At 39.4% G+C, this 14,504-nt stretch overlaps 1 protein-coding gene across 2 annotated transcripts in view; it reads left to right on the plus strand.

Annotated features, from left to right (window-relative positions):
* The window catches only part of PTPN13 (protein tyrosine phosphatase non-receptor type 13), a 126,900-nt gene that overhangs the window by 92,519 nt on the left and 19,877 nt on the right, over positions 1-14,504 (plus strand). For both annotated transcript variants that reach the window (XM_030017094.2, XM_030017105.2), the window contains exons 18-30: positions 544-967; positions 1,140-1,237; positions 3,138-3,194; positions 4,535-4,627; positions 5,520-5,627; positions 6,381-6,512; positions 6,892-7,358; positions 8,341-8,484; positions 10,418-10,511; positions 11,308-11,393; positions 12,206-12,368; positions 13,291-13,505; positions 13,596-13,694. In XM_030017094.2, coding sequence (XP_029872954.1) covers positions 544-967; positions 1,140-1,237; positions 3,138-3,194; positions 4,535-4,627; positions 5,520-5,627; positions 6,381-6,512; positions 6,892-7,358; positions 8,341-8,484; positions 10,418-10,511; positions 11,308-11,393; positions 12,206-12,368; positions 13,291-13,505; positions 13,596-13,694 — 2,180 coding nt within the window. The remainder of the gene's footprint in view (positions 1-543; positions 968-1,139; positions 1,238-3,137; positions 3,195-4,534; positions 4,628-5,519; positions 5,628-6,380; positions 6,513-6,891; positions 7,359-8,340; positions 8,485-10,417; positions 10,512-11,307; positions 11,394-12,205; positions 12,369-13,290; positions 13,506-13,595; positions 13,695-14,504) is intronic.

The raw sequence follows: 14,504 nt of genomic DNA on the forward strand, positions 1-14,504 counted from the left end.
TGCAGCTGTACTGTAAGCATGTCAGGGACTTACTTGAAGAAAACTAAGGAATGGATGGATGGAAGTTTGGTAGGATGTGGTAGTGTAGAGCTTGGGGAGCCCTATTTGTTCAAATTCTGGAAAAGACTTGTATGAGCACGTTAAAGGAAGTATAGTCTTCCAGGTCACTTGGCTTTGAGGATATTATTTGCTTTGGAGAAAGAGGTGATGTGCCTGTATATAAGGCACAGCAGTTTAGCAGGAAATACGAGTCTTCATACTACTAAGGGGATAAATATTCTGCTATTCTGTGATTTTGGTCTTCAGTGTAGTAGATGGTCAGGTTAGCATTAATGTCATGAACTCCAAATGAGCATACTGAGCATACTGTGTGGTGATTGTTTTTATGTACCTGATGATAGTACATACTTTTGATCATCTAGAGAAGACATGCTTTGTGTGTTAGTTGTCTAAAAGGCATGCTTTACACAAGGAGGTCACACTAGCTCTGCTGTATAACTTTAATTTGTTTGTTTTTTGTTTAAAAAAAAAAAAATTCCACAGAAAGGGCTTCATTTAGAAGCCTAAACCTTCATGCAGACTCTGTCAAAGGTTTCAACATGGGACGAGCAATCAGTACTGGTAGCCTGGCCAGCAGCACTTTGAACCGACTTGCCGTTCGACCTCTGTCTGTTCAAGCAGAGATTCTGAAGAGACTGTCCTGCTCTGAGCTCTCACTCTTCCAGCCGCTTCCTGGCTCTTCAAAGGACAAGAACGAGAAGACTCCGTGGGAGGAGAGACCCAGGGTTATGAGCAAGTCCTTTCACGATCTGAGTCAGAGCCACATCTCGGTTTACCCCCCAAGGAGAAATATTATTACTGCTTTGGACTCTTCCTCCCAAAAAATAGAAGACATAATGGGAAGAGTCTTTCAGCAAATGCCAAAATTTGATACTGGATCAGCAGCAGGAGCATTAAAACTGAGCAAGTAAGAGTCTCTCTGACCACCCTGCAATATCTTTGTGTACAGTCAATGTACATTTTGCATCAGTTTTGATTTATTATTCATACCATTATTTTATTACATTGATCCTTCCCTTCCCTCTCCCAACTTCCTCTTCCCTCTGTCTGGTTCCCCTTCTCTCCTTCTCCCCTTTAAGTTCAAAATCTCATGCAGGTTTAAGTAGAAGCCCTGAAAGAAAGAAAAATGAATCAGACTCATCATCCACCGAAGATACCAGTCAAGCCTATGTTGTAGGTCAGCATGCAAAAAATAATATTACTGTATTTACTAACTAACCTCTAAAATTGCTTTGGGTGTAATGCTTTGATATATTTATTAACTGATGGTAATATTTTTATTTGAAAAAGGGATCAATGTCACATGTTAAAGTAATCCAGGCCAATTGCCTGTTGTTCCTGAATAATTGTTGCAATGAATCAAATAATCCTCCTTTGGACAACACCAGTCTGTACACAGATGTGCAAAGTATTGGTACTTGACAGTAAAAGCGGTTCCAGAAAACATCTTCCATTTTGTCATTTCAGAGTGCCATTTTATTGTATGGATCTTTTAATAATTTGCCAGTCTTCACAGTCCGTTTGTCAAGCTTGAACTTTTTTAGTGTTTTCTGTGTAAAGGGTGCAGGGAGTGATTTTTGGAAGTGGACTGAGTTTGACATAAGCTGGCTATTGGCTAGTACTTCTGAGCAGTAACTGCACAGTTCTTTTTTGTTTGGTCTCATTTGGATATAATAAATTAGGTACAATTTTTTTGCAGTGCATTGGGTGTTTAACAAAAACACTCTTGTAATAGGCTAAGCCGGATGTACTTACTCCATTTGCTTGGCAAGGATTGGATTGCACACAAATAGTCTTACTAGGCAATAAAAATACAGAGTTCACATTAAAAAAAAAGATTCAGAGCAGCTGAATAGACTTAAACTCGCACATTGGGTTATTATACTTTAATATTTAATATCTGTGTGTCATCAGTTTCTGGTTATAGGAGGTTCCCTGTTAGAATAATAAAACTACAATGACTGAAACATTTGCAGCCTTAGCTTGCTTTTTTGTTGCTTTGCTTTTGCTCAATATTAAAATATTGATTAGTTACAGAACATCAGAAAAAGTGGAAGAAGGTTAAGTTTATGAGGGTTGGTATAAACAAACTTGCAAAAAAACTGAACAAAAAAACCCAAAACAGTGTGACATGCAAATGCTTACTGCATCTGCCCCCACTGCACTTGAAACCAGGACTGACTTGGGAACCATGCTTTTTCAGTACTGAGAGCATAAACTACTGAAGTGTGAGATGAGGCATACAGTTTCTGTAGTGACTGGTTGCAGCCATTTATCCTATGCTTTTAGCTTTACGATTAGTGTTATCATGTGCTTACCCATAATCTTTTGGGCAGCAATTCCGATAAGGATCTTAGCTACATATCAGAAAGTCCTGCTGAATCATATTGCCTGTGCTGGGACATACACGTTCTTTGCATGATGAAACTCATCAGCTGAAACTTTAGGGTTCAGAGGTTTGGGAAAGGCCAGGAGTGCTTTCCTAAGAAACTTGAATTAACTTACCTCATTTACTTTCATAATTTAGTACATTTATTATTTTATCCTCTTTAAAGTATGGCCATATTTGCTTGGCATTGATCATTCCAAAAAAAATATGATTCTATATGCAAACCAATTTAAATAGAAATACCTGGTTCAAATTGCTTGTTACTGCAGCAACTGACTTGTTACTGTACAAAATCTTACAAGACTCCTGTTGTGTTGGTTTATTAGGTTGGGCATATTTATCCAATCCTGTTAGAAAATTTAGTCTTTGACTTAGTTTCTCAAAGATCCATTAATTTTATCTGAAGTTAACAGTGGTTGTAAAGGCCAAACCTCTGTCCTTTCTTTAATTCTTTGCCTTTGCATGAGCTCCCATCTGTCTGAACCTTGAATTACAACCAAAGTACATGAGTAATTTGGATTTGCTAATCCAAAACTACTTTCATGTTTATTCATTTTTAAAATAAGTAAGTAATCTGATATTGTGAATGAGCTCATGTGTACTGTGTAAAGGCTGAAATACTTCTTGGTAGCTTTCATATTAAAAAAAAAATTGATAACTATGTCTAACATTTCCATTCATGTCACAGGCGTTAGTATGAATACTTCGGGAAAGCTTCCATCATCAACACTGTTAAAAGAGAGCGGTAAGTCAATAAATAATATGCCTATAGAATTAATTCAGTCAGTTTGTGAAGCACTTGTCAAGTACTTCACTGCTCCATCTGTCCTGTTTCTTTGCTATTCTTAAATCGAATACTTCTCCCAGTTAGCTGGCTAGGACCTTTTCCTAAATACAACTTCTAATATTTCTTTTGGATTGCTGCTTGGGGGAGATTTTGATATCTGTGTGTAATATTTTTCAAATATGAATAGTGTCTATTTAGTTTGAGACTTGAAGGGTGGGTGCTATTACCTAACATACCATGGTCTTCAAAGCTCCTTTCCCTTACTTGTGATGTTAATGGTTCTGTATAGCCTGAGAAGACTGTGTTTTATTTTTAGTTCTTTTAATCTTTAGGTTTGACTTGGTTTTGTGGAAGAAAAACTCCTCCAGGTCATGTAGTCTGTCTCACTCTCTTGCACCACTGTTTTCTGCTTGTACCAGTGTGTAGCGCTCAGTAGGTTTCTGCCGTTGTTGAATTGGATGTTCCACTTAGGGCAAAAGTATGCCAGGCACTCTAGACCAAATGACTTGTATCTTCTCTAGGTAGCAAATTCATGAGTTCAGGCTTACAGTGTGCTGACATTTCCTGAAGTTTCAGGAAGTTTCAGGAGATTTCTGCCCACTCCTCCCCCCCCCCCCCCCCCCCAAAATCATGCTCCTTCTGTCTCTTGAGTGCCTGGTTCTACTTTAGCCTGTTGGGAACCCTCAGGAGTCACATAAATCTATTGTGAGGGTGTTCAAATTTTGGAAGAGGCAGAATCAGCAGCCTGTGGAGTTGCAAATGAGGAAATAAATTTAAACAAGATGGGGTTTAGTAGATGTTTCTAATGTTGGTTGTTTTTTAATGAAGGACCACCATTAAGAGGACTCACTGAGTAACCTTTTAGTAACTTCATATAATAAGCCTCAGTTTCACTATTACCAACATGCTTACATCTTGCCTGCCTGAGCAGGGCATGTAAATCTAAATACTTCTAAATCTAAATACTTCGCTGAAGTGAGACTAATGAATGTGAAGATTCTAGGGCTCACTTGTGTTGTGATTCTAAGAGACTATGCTAGGTGCTCTTCTTAGGAGGAATAAAAGATTTTAACTGCTGAAGATGGGAGTGAGTTATAACAGTGGTGGGTTTTTTTTTATTTGGACATGGCTTGGAAGATGAAGGTTGGACCCACTAGTTCAGAACAGCTTTTCAGGTTATCAGAGAAGTGATTTTTTTTTTTTTTTTTTTTTTTTTTTTTTAAATGGAATAGAACTTCAAGGCAAACCTGAAGGGAAGCATTCAGGTAGTGTCTGATCATGAAATGTTGGCTTTTCAGTTGACTCTCTGCAAACAACACAGAACAGAGTTGCCTCACCGGAAAGAGAGATCACTTTGGTGAACTTGAAAAAGGATGAAAAATTGGGCTTAGGTAAGTGGCTTTAAAATTGTTGTGGTCATGTGTGTTCCTAGAAGCCAAAAACAAAATAAAGTTTTCGAGTCTGTATTTAAGTATTTATTGTAGGACTGGGGAAAGCAATGCAGACAGTAGCTGGATTTTAAAGGCATTTAAGATGCTGAAGCCTGGACTTACTTGATAGCACCTGCTACTGATTTGTTGAGTGATGTTAAGCAAGTCTATTTCTCAGTTTTTCCATATTGTAAGTGTAGGCTAATATTCATATTGTAAAAGTTGGCCTTTAAAGTTTATCTCTGTGTTCAGGCACAAGATTTTTGTCTATGTGGACACCTCACAGCTGTGACAGCTTGAAGGCTTTAAACAAAAAAAAGACATTAAAAACCCATTATGAGCTAATTGTGGATTGTTTTTCTTACTCTTATAATATCATCAGATGGAACACTACTTTGAAGTTTAAGGAGCCTGGAAGACAAGATATTTGCATTCCATTCCTCCTTCTACTGCTGAGTTTTTTCATAAACCAACATAATTTTTCCCTGTATGAGTAATGAATAATTTGGTGTCAGGATCTCTAAAGTGTCCTTAAGGACATTGTTCTGTCTGTCATTCAAAATAGGACTGTTGCGTAAATTTGAGGAGTGGAAAAAGCCTACAAGACAATAATATTTAGTGTTTACCCAGCACAGTAACTTGAGTTGACCAAGAAGGAAGGAAATTCATGAGAAATGCATGACTTCTCATTCTTCCACATGCAATCTGTGGTACTTTGCTGTTTTAGCTAGAATAGAGAAGACCTGTTATCTTCTATTTTCTTTTTCTTCATCTTGAACATCCTTCCCTAGTTTTCTTTTACTTTATATTTATTAGAATGACATTTTTGCCTGCTTTGGGCCTTTTTTAATAGGCTTTCAAATAGTTGGCGGAGAGAAGACTGGGAAACTTGATCTGGGAATTTTTATTCACTCTGTTATTCCCGGAGGGCCAGCTGATTTGGAAGGATCTCTAAAACCAGGTGAATAGTGTAAATAAGAAGAGGTGTATACGTGAAAGAAAAGACAAAACACATATGTAGTACCATTTCCATCTATGGCTGTGGGCATCAGTCCCTTACAAATGCTGACCTCCAGTTACCTTCTGGATAATTTCTGAAAACTGGTGATACTTCTTTGTTAAACTATATGAAAACAAAAATCATTCGAATCAAAGTAAAAATGATAAAGCTTGAAGTAGCAGAAAATTAAAGTTGCATATAACCATAAGGGCTTTATTTGCTATTGCTTCTCTATAGGTGCTTTGTAATTTCAATGTTTTAAAACTCAAAATCCATACTTTGATTTTGGAAAAAGTGAATGTAACCATATGGCTACTGTAGCGGGGGCGGGGGGGATAATTTGTTTTATTTAATACCTGCTTTTTTTTTTCTTTTCATTTTAGTCCGTGCCTTGAACTCAACTGCATATTGCTTATTTCACTTCTTGATTTTTGCTTTTGCATATGTTTTTCTTACAGCAGAAAGGGTAGAAATCATAATATGGAAGCGTTTGGCAGGTTTAAAAAGAGGAAATATTCATAACCAGTTCTTCTGGTTTGTTTTGGGTTTTGTGAGTTTTTTTAATGATTAGGGTTCCCTATTCCAGCATCACTCGAATTTTAGTAATTTTTAATCCATGTGCTGTGTAGAGATTTTTAGACCTGTACTCCACATTCTCACTGATGGATAAAAATATAGATGTTAGATTGTATCTGAACAAACCCTTTTGTGCAGGACACCGACTAATATCCATAAATAGCACAAGTTTAGAAGGCGTCAGCCACCATGCAGCATTAGAAATTTTGGAGAATGCACCTGAAGACGTGACACTTGTTATCTCTCAGCCCAAGGACAAGCTACCCAAAGGTACGGAGAGAAATATTCCTTATTATTAAAGAGGAGTTCTTTGAGTTTGAGCACTCTGCCTTCTCTAACACCTTTTGTAAAGTAGTTCCTGTGTTTCTTTAAAATTACTAATCTAATCAACTGAGATAGCTGTAAAACATCACCCTAACTGCAGTCACCTCTGTAAGCAACCCCAGCTAGTATATGCTTGAAACTGTGTTCTGAGATTGAACAAAGAAGTGTGTTACAGTGAGGACACACCAGTTGCATCGTAAACGGAAAGTGTTCTGCGTAATATGAATGGTTAAAATCTTATGTGGTTGTGAGCTGAGAAATCTGTGTCATACCACAGATAAGATGTTACCATCTACTGATGACTGTCTTGTCTCCTGGTTTTCAGCATCATCTAACGCTGCACACATCAGTAATGGAACCAGGGGTTATTTAAGGAGGCCATCGTTGGTGCAGGACAATGAGGCAGAGTCCTCTTCAGAAGAACACAACTGGTCCCATGGTCACCAGAGGCCTGTTTCGGGGAGTTTGTCTGGTTTGTTGGGAGGCAAGCGGGATGGAAGCATGAGCTCCCAGGATTCCAGAACTGAGAGTGCCAGCCTGTCTCAGAGCCAGCCAGCCAGCTTCTTTGGCAAACATGCAAGTGGTAGAGCTCAGCAGGATCCTCAGCATTACAGTGATTCCCAGTCTGGGCTTTCTAAAATGAATGAGAAGAGAAGATCCTCGTCTGACAGTACTCGAGCAAAAAATAAAAGGCCTGGGGTAGTGGAATCTGTGGAATATTCTGACCGAGGGGATTCTGACATGGATGAAGCAACTTATTCCAGCAGTCAGGAGCAACAGCCAGCTAAAAAGGCATAGTGTATTTCATATGAATATTTCCCATCAGTATAATAGTGGTAGTGAAATAGCTGACTGTGGGTGTGAATCAGGTGGAAGGACGTGGGGGAAGGACAGGCTAGCCCGCAGCTTATCCTGCTAATGGCAAATGCGAATAGCTAATTTCTAATAGTTCGGTGATTTTGTTCAAAATCGAGAAAGTCACTCCTGTAACTTGAAACAACTTCGCAGCTTTCCAGTGTCACTAGATGGGCATGTCTTGCTGGAGGCAGATTGTGCTGTGGGATGAATGTATAGTGCACTTATTGATTCTGTAGAAAACCTTCTTTCAATTCTGTGTTTATCCAATATGATTATAGTCTAGTGACCACCCCTAAAGGTAAGTTTATTCACCTGGCACAGAAATTAAGTTTTGCCTAGATTAAAGTGGTTATGATGCATCTGGAATGGGTAGCAGCATAACTCATTGTCCTTTGGGATTGATCTAATCCATGGGAAATTGCTCTTGTGGAGTGAAGTTCACCAGTAAGCCGTACTCTGAACAGAGACAGCTTGCTGCTTCACTTTTCCAAAAGTACACAATGGCAAGTACTACAAATTAATTCCTAACTTCCGGTGATTCCTCTTTTCAGCTGATGGAGGTTATTCAATCAAGTTGTGGCAGCGCCTGCAAATGAATCCAACAGACCCCTAGGCTGCTGTAATACTGAAGTACTATAGTTTCTGTGTTCTGTGACCAACTCACTTTGACAGTAAAGACTCGGCTGCTGAAGGCCAAGCATATTTCTGTGCTAAACCTGTTCAATGACAGCAATGAAAGAGTTAAATCAATGAGCCTTATGAGTCTTACTAATTGGTACTTTGCCATGTGGACTCCTTTTGGCTGCATCTGACTCAAAACTACACCTTTTGGGTCTTAACTGTAAACTTCTGTTCTAATGGCAAATAATTCTTTTTGTTTTGTTTGTTTCTTTTTCTTTTTTTTTTTTAAATAAAGGAATCTTCCTCAGTGAATACAGCAAACAAAATGAATTCTAAAAAGGTTACTCCAACACTTCTTAAACCTGGAGATATCTTTGAGGTTGAACTAGCCAAAAAAGATAACGGCTTGGGAATAAGTGTCACGGTACTGTTTGACAAGGTTTTTAGATGTTTTCTCTTTTTCTCTACTCCCAGCAACCCATTAAATTGCTAAATTACAAGGAAACAAAATATTTTCTGGAGTCACTGTTAAGTATGTAGTTTTACTGATGTGTGATTATCTTACCAAAGCTGAAAAGTAATACTACTTTATATACCTTTTCTTGTCATCTGCCCTTTAAGTAACTCTTGTTTGTTGTTTTATGGTGGATTCCCAAAGTCCTAATAGAATCTTATTACAGGTGCGGCTTTGTGAGTACAAAAAGCAAGATGGTCTTTGTCCCTTGCTACCTAATAATGTAGCAAATTTACAAGGGAGAGAAATAAGACTGGCATCGCAGGCAGTGGAAGCGATAGTATTACTTAAGACTTAAGAGTATCTATGCATGGTCCACACACATATACCATGTTTAGTGTTCTCCCTCTGCTGGATAAAAGGCAGAAAGCAAAAAGCTACCTAAATCCAAGTAAGACCTGGCCGACACTGCTTTCTTGCAATACGAGACAAAAATGTACTTTTAATGAACTGATTTTTCTTGGGGCTATAAAATTTTGAAGGTAATTTACATTTAGGGCCTGCCATACTGCAGAGTGGCACTTCAGGGAAGAAGATAATGATTTATGACTGAGATGCACACATTTTTCACTGTTTCTGTTCTTGTATTGTGTTCAAAAATACATTATCTCTGGTTGATTGATGGACTACGTGGTAATTTGAAAAAGGGAAAGTTGCTTAAATTATAACAATAGAGAGCAGTTATTAGCTGTAGTTCAAAACTGGTGGCTTTCACTGGCTATTTATACCTAAAACTAAGTTGGCCTTTTCCCAAATGTGGCCATATAGATAGGCATGTAGGTGGACTGCCAACTCGCAAGCCTAGCACTGTTTTCATATATATGGCTAGTATTGTAAGAGGAGCAGAATGAAATTCTATTATTTTAGCATCCCAGTCTATTCAAAGTCATATTGCTTTGTCAAGCTTATAACTTGAGACAGCTGGAGGAACAAAGGTTCAGCACGAGTTGATTATTGAATAGCATCAAGCCTGCTGTATGCATGCATTGGCTTTGTAGAAAATGTTAGAAGATGCCCACCAATGCAAAGATTTCCCTTAAAGGATGACCAAGTGGTATCTTCATTGACCTTTCCTTTTCCAGCCTCCATTCTGCCCCTTGCATTGCTATCCTGTACAGTAGTGAAAAGAAGAGGTGTACGATTAGCTCTGTGTTTTAAGTTTTCACATGTAATACTGTGTGCTTTGGGAGTGAACGTTAATACACTGTTGGTCTCCCTCTTCCCTCCAAGTTTGTGGAGGAGCACTGATAGTGCAGCAGTGAGCCAGAATCATACAATGGTTTGGGTTGGAAGGGACCTTTAAAGATCATCTAGTCCAACCCCCTCTGCAATGAGCAGAAAGGCTAAGACCCTCCAAAACCAATGCCATTTGAGCTTGACCAGATTTTTTCAGCTTAGGCCTTCAAACTTGTATGAGCTCAAAGAAAGCAGCACTCCTTAGTTTCCTGTTACATCAGAGAGGGTATATTAGAGTAGGACACTGCGTGGGTATGCATCTTCTGCTTTGGTATGCTGTGCTCTCACACATCTCTGAGCTTTGATATGCATGCAAGCATGTAAAGTCTGGCATAATGCAGACATGTTTCTGCTGAAGGACATTTATTTGGTTTTGGATACATTTGCATTGTGATGCATCGTGTTTTTACAATCTCCCTACCCCAGCTTCATTTGTAATAAATTGCATGACTGCAAAGACATGCTTTGTGTAACATTTTGGTTTTGATAGTTTGGCTGTTCTTTTTATGTGCCAGTAGCCCAAGTGCTTCCTGAGTGCAATTTTTCTTGTGTGACACTGTTTAATTACAAAGCATTCTAACTGCAAAAAGACTAAAAAATCCTATTTTTGCTTTCCATTTAGGGTGGTGTAAATACTAGCATAAGGCATGGTGGTATTTATGTGAAAGCGATTATTCCTAAGGGAGCAGCTGAAGCAGATGGCAGAATAGAAAAAGGTAGTATTTCAGTATTTTCAGTCGGGACTCTTAATGTGGAAAAAAGGGCAGATAACTGTCTGTGGTGGACTTGACGATACACTGTGGCCTAGAAGCTAGAAACTCTGTTTGCCTCCTTTCATTGTACCTTTTTCACTGGGAAGAAGAGCTGTTTTTCCAAGCCACTGCATTTGCAGTTGTCATTTTAAATATTGCCTTGATAGCTAATTCTGCAGGTGAAGATTAAAAAAAAAGTGTGGAACAACTGCAGAACCAATAGAAAACTGCTGAGACTGTGGAGGGGAAAAATAGGAGATAGGCTGCAGGATTTTTCTTTCTTTTTTTCTAATGCAGCCTGTGTTAATGGAGAACACTTCTCTGTTCCAGCCATGGAGAGAGAGGGCTTTGTATTATTTGTGGCCTTCTTGCTTGGCATGCTGGGCAACTCAGTGCAGAAAATCACTGTATTTATTACAGCTTTTCTTGTACATAAGCCAGGGCACATTCTTTACTGAAGTGAGAATTCCCACTGTAGACCAAGATTTGTTTTTAATAAAGAGTCTGAGCATTGTGGCAGGCTATCATTCTGATGGCTAACAAGGTTTGACATGGGGTTGTCTCATAGAATCATTTAGGTTGGAAAAGACCTTTAAGATCATTGAGTCCAACCATATAGTTTAGTTGCAAAGTTCTCTTCTTGACTCAGAGTGTGGAGGGAGAAGTTACTTCAATAACTGTCCTTGTTAGCTGAGACTTGAAGGTTTCTGTGTGTCATATACATTTCATAGATGATGTTCTGCCTGCTTTTTCTTTGTAGGTGACCGTGTGCTCTCTGTCAATGGGATTAGTTTGGAAGGTGCTACCCATAAGCAAGCTGTTGAAACGCTGAGAAACACTGGGCAGGTAAGTGGCTGCTGGTTCTACTCCAATCTGTGGTAAACCAGATCTTCATGAGTGAAAAGAGGTAAAGGACCTTGAAGACTGAAATTCTCCCCATGGTCCTGGTTGCTTTAGGTGTGCTTTCTTATACTCCTGGGCTTCCTGGGCCTTGAGTCTTGCTGCCCACCTGGCTCTATGTGCAGGTGAGAGGGGAGGGAGGGAAGCCCAGGTGCATTGGTTGGAAAGCAGCTGCAGCAGCATGCTACAGACAGGTCCCAAATCTGAACCACTGAGGAGACAAGGGCCTCCATATATGCAGCTGTGTTTGCATGCTGTGTTGGTAGCTTTACTTGAGTCCTGGCCTTCTTGGATAGTGCCTGATTCTGTCAGTGGTGTCTCCTCATTTAATAGTGCTGTTTATGGCAGCTGCTTCATATGTGGAAGTACGTGCACACCTGAAAATAGCCCGTGAATGTACACATTCAGAGCTGCTAAGGACTACTATTTGTGCTCACTTTATAAAATGCTTTTAACTCTTCCCTGTATGCATGTGAAAATGATACTGACACTTCTTAACACCCTCACAGCATTATTGGAAGAAAACCCTTTCTTACTGTGTGTTGGCAAGTATCTTGCAAGTCCATTAGTGTATTTTGGAGGTTGTCACTTGCAGCCCTTAAAATAAGGAATAAATTGAGGCTGTATGGGGAGGGAGGTGTCTATAAAGTTTGCTGCTGTAAAACTTAGGACCCTGACAAGTTAGAAAGCAACATGCTTTAGACTGTGCTATTTCCATGACTGTTGCCAGTTAACTGGAGAATGTTTCATCTCTTTAGGTGGTGCATCTGCTGTTGGAAAAAGGTCAGCTTTCTGTGGCCAAGGTTCATGCTCCGCTAACACCACAATGCACGCCTCCAAATCAGGCGGGGCAATGTGACCTACAGGAGAAACCAGCGACAAAAACTACAAATGCCAAAGATTACAGCTTTGTCACTGCAGGTCAGGTCACATAGGACAGTTGTCTGAACTTTCAAAGCATCCTTTAGTTTTTATAATATTTTTCTTCAAGTCTTCTGTAGAATAGAAAGACAGACAAGAGAAAGAGCTGGTATGAATCTATACCGAGCCCCTGCACATAATGCAGTCTCTTCCTTTTTGTGCTGTTGCATTTGTTTTTTAAGATTTCCTTTCACATCTTGGTAACTGTTTAGTTACTATTAACTGTTTGCTCTCTCACTGTTCTTTCTTGTTTCTCAATTTCACCAGCCTTGCAGACCAGGGCTGTAGCAAGGTTGGAGTAAAAGAGGTGATGCTAAGGAGTGCCAAGGAGGTTAAGATACTCATATATAAATGAGAACTTCTGTAGGTCCTGCTGCTCCTGTCTAGGTGAGAGAAGACATCAAGAGCTGGATGAAGAGAGCAGAGGGATTTGTGTAGCTGACTAGAGGTTGGCATATTTCAGCTTCTCTTGCTGGAGACCTGTGAAAGTGGAGGGAAGCCTACCCACATGGGGAAACCACTGCAGATAGCTTATGGTCTCCCTACATGGGATTTATCCTGTCTGCGAGGAACTCCAGTTGCTGCTCTCACTAATGTCTGATCAGTGACCAGAAAGGTTGTGTGTCACTGTGCTTTAACAGGCTCCTGTATGGACTTCCTGGGGAACAGTATTTTGGAGACACCCTGGCTTTCTGTATAGTGTGGATGTTGTCAGGGCAAGCCAGCAAACTGAGAAGTCATGATCAGCTTTTTGTCCTCTTTATACTTGGAGGGATCTTTTAGATAATGCTTGTGTTCAGTAAAGTGGAAGAACCCTGTGAGAGGGAGAGTGTGCATTGTCATGTCTGAATTAAGAGTGCCAGTCACTTTTTTTCATGGCCAGCATGCTGTGGAAAATAATAAGTTAATGTTTCTTTTGCAGAGAACACATTTGAAGTAAAGCTGTTGAAGAATAGCTCAGGCCTTGGGTTCAGTTTCTGCCGTGAAGATAACCTTACCCCAGAGCAACTAGGCTCCACTATTGTGAGGGTGAAAAAGCTCTTCCCTGGGCAGCCCGCTGCAGAAAGTGGGCAGATAGAAATTGGGGACGTCATTCTGAAAGTGAATGGGGCATCGCTAAAGGGTTTATCCCAGCAGGTTTGTATCTTAGTAGTGAAACTCATGCTGTGGTAGTCCTGCAAGTCTTGCAGGGTCTGCATCTAATAATGAATCCCACTGTGACCATAGGAAGTCATCTCTGCTCTGAGGGGAACATCTCCAGAAGTCTCTCTCCTCCTTTGTCGGCCACCATCCGGTATACTACCAGACATCGATCCTTCTTTGTTGGTAAGATGTATGGCATATGATTTTTTTTTTTTTTTTCTTTTTTCAAATTGCTATTTGAAGGTTCATTTATTCAAACTGGTGGGTGGGTTAGTTTAAATGCAAGATGCAGATGGAAAGATGGGGAGGGTGCTCACAGAAACTTAGTTCTTATAGTAAATCCCTCAGGAACGTACTAAGCATTTTGTGGAAATGTGAAAAGAATGCAGGGCTTTAATATTTTTTTTCCCCCTCCATTTTGTGGCTTAAGACATTGGAAGTTGGCTTAATACCCTGTTTCTGTGGCAGGGATTTCTTTGCAGCCCAATGGTTTGAAGTTGATCTCAAATAGAAATTGGTTATTTCTGTAATATATGTGGAGAATATTCTGCAAAACACTGATTTGTCTGGTTTTGGTGCATGTAAAACCAGGGAAAAGATTGCCATATTTACTTACTGGAAATTAGAGGAGTCCCAAAGCATATTTTTCAAAATGCTCCAATAAGTAAATCAAAATAACAGAAGGCCATTTTAGGATACTTGGAAGAAGTGGAAATTAAATGTGTTTCAGCAAAAGAGAATGTAGAGGGGAATTTGCCTGAAAAGTAGGCTTTCCATAATATAGGAAAGTGTAAAACTAATGGAGACAAGTCTTCAATTTAAGTTATTTTCATATAATTTTCAAACAATAAAAACCATTCAAGTCTGATGACAGAAATTTAAATGTACAAATACAAATTTAAGTGAAGTTAAAATTACGAGTAAGAGATAAGCAACTGAACAAACTAATAATACAAATAACTAGTCCTGTAATGAACCTGCTTGTAGTATGGA

Source organism: Aquila chrysaetos, chromosome 1 (assembly GCF_900496995.4).
Source record: "Aquila chrysaetos chrysaetos chromosome 1, bAquChr1.4, whole genome shotgun sequence".
In the NCBI taxonomy this organism is placed as follows: Eukaryota; Metazoa; Chordata; class Aves; order Accipitriformes; family Accipitridae; genus Aquila; species Aquila chrysaetos.